This window comes from Pygoscelis adeliae, unplaced genomic scaffold (assembly GCF_000699105.1).
Source record: "Pygoscelis adeliae isolate BGI_AS28 unplaced genomic scaffold, ASM69910v1 Scaffold112, whole genome shotgun sequence".
In the NCBI taxonomy this organism is placed as follows: domain Eukaryota; kingdom Metazoa; phylum Chordata; class Aves; order Sphenisciformes; family Spheniscidae; genus Pygoscelis; species Pygoscelis adeliae.
Genome location: NW_008824232.1, coordinates 1,420,879 through 1,422,306, shown reverse-complemented (window position 1 = coordinate 1,422,306; position 1,428 = coordinate 1,420,879). Strand labels below are relative to the sequence as shown.

Sequence of the window (1,428 nt, the reverse complement as noted above, 5' to 3'; positions counted from 1 at the left end):
TGGCTTTTGCCCCCTCCCTCCAGGGAGTCCCACTGGGGTCCCCGTGCTGGTGGGTGCACCCCAAACCCACCCGGCATCAGGAGGGGGGTGGCGGGGAAAAGAACAACTGGAGATGCCGACAGCGGTGGGGAGCAGACGGGAAGGAAAATGGGGCAGGGAAAATGGGGCAGGGTCCCCCAGTCACCCCACAAAGCCCGGGAGGATGGAGGACGGGCAGCATCCCCGTCCCAAACCCTCCTCCCATGGAGATGCAGCATCAGGTTGGACGTGGGATTCGGCGCCCGCTGCGGAGAAGCAAACCCAGAAGACATCTTCACTCGTCGTTAAATAAACTTTAATTATTTTTGCATGGGGAGGGATGAAAGGAAAATAAAATTTCTTCCGAGGATTAAAAGCAGCAGGCGGGGAGGAGCAGCCCGGCTCTTCTCTCCCCTCTCTTCCTGGAGGCCACGGTGATGGGTGGGCCCTCTCCGAGCAGGAGATGCTTGGGGGGCCCCAGCGCCCGCAGTCCCCCCGGGGCACGCAAGGTCCCTAAAGGCACAAGCGTCACTTTGCCCCCTCCCCGCGGGGCTGCCGCCACCTCCCCGGAGCAGGCCAGCTTGTGCAAAACCCCCACGTAAAAAAATACTGTTTTTTTCAGTATCGAACATCCTAAAAAACTAGAGCTTTAATCAATGTCAGTTATCCACACCCTTGATTGGAAATCCCGATTTACGCCGCTGGGTTTCCACCGGGAGGGGATGTACCAGGTTGGCACCAGGAGCGTGACTGGGAGCATCCCCCAGCAGCACCGGGTTAGTGAGTGGGGGGACGCACCTCTCCAGTCCCCCCTCGCTCAGCCCTGGGTGGGCAGAGGGTCCCTCCGTGGGGCAGGAGCACCCACACCGCGTCGCCCAGCACCGCTGTCCCCGGGGAAGGGCCGGGCGCAGGATCAGCTCCCGGGCAGGGGGTCTCTTCTCTGCACCTCCCACCGGCTCCTTCCCCCCGGCGCTAGTCCGGCTGGATGAGAAGCCGAGGGCAGGGTCGAGGTCGGTCCCCGGATGCTAAAGGCTTGGCTCCACGCTGGCCTCCGCCTCCAGCTTTCGCTGGTACCTCTGCCGGCGCTCGCAGCGGGGACACGACTTGGCATGGGCTTGGCAGTCCCGGTGGAAGACGGTTTTGCATTCGCTGCACCTAGGAGAAACCAAGGGGAAAAAAAAAACCCCAAATAACCCCCTGTGTTGGTAACATCAGAGCAAAGACCGAACTTCTTCCCTCCAAACCAGACCTGGGGACACTTCCTCGTCCCCGTTTCCTCCAAGCACTTGCTGAGCAAAGAGCCCTGGCCCCAGCGAGAGCCAGCTCTAGCTCAAGACGAACCTTGCTAGCAGGAGCAGTAACGACTCAAGCTAAAGATCCACCTCCAGCAAGCTCAGAGCAAAAGCAGCA

At 60.9% G+C, this 1,428-nt stretch overlaps 1 protein-coding gene across 1 annotated transcript in view; it reads right to left on the bottom strand.

The window, feature by feature from the left end:
- Nucleotides 1–816: 816 nt before the first annotated feature.
- The window catches only part of PLEKHM1 (pleckstrin homology domain containing, family M (with RUN domain) member 1), a 19,867-nt gene continuing 19,255 nt past the window's right edge, over nt 817–1,428 (bottom strand). The window contains exon 13 of the mRNA XM_009334905.1: nt 817–1,173. Within this exon, the coding sequence (XP_009333180.1) occupies nt 1,044–1,173 (130 nt within the window). The 3' untranslated portion in view covers nt 817–1,043. The remainder of the gene's footprint in view (nt 1,174–1,428) is intronic.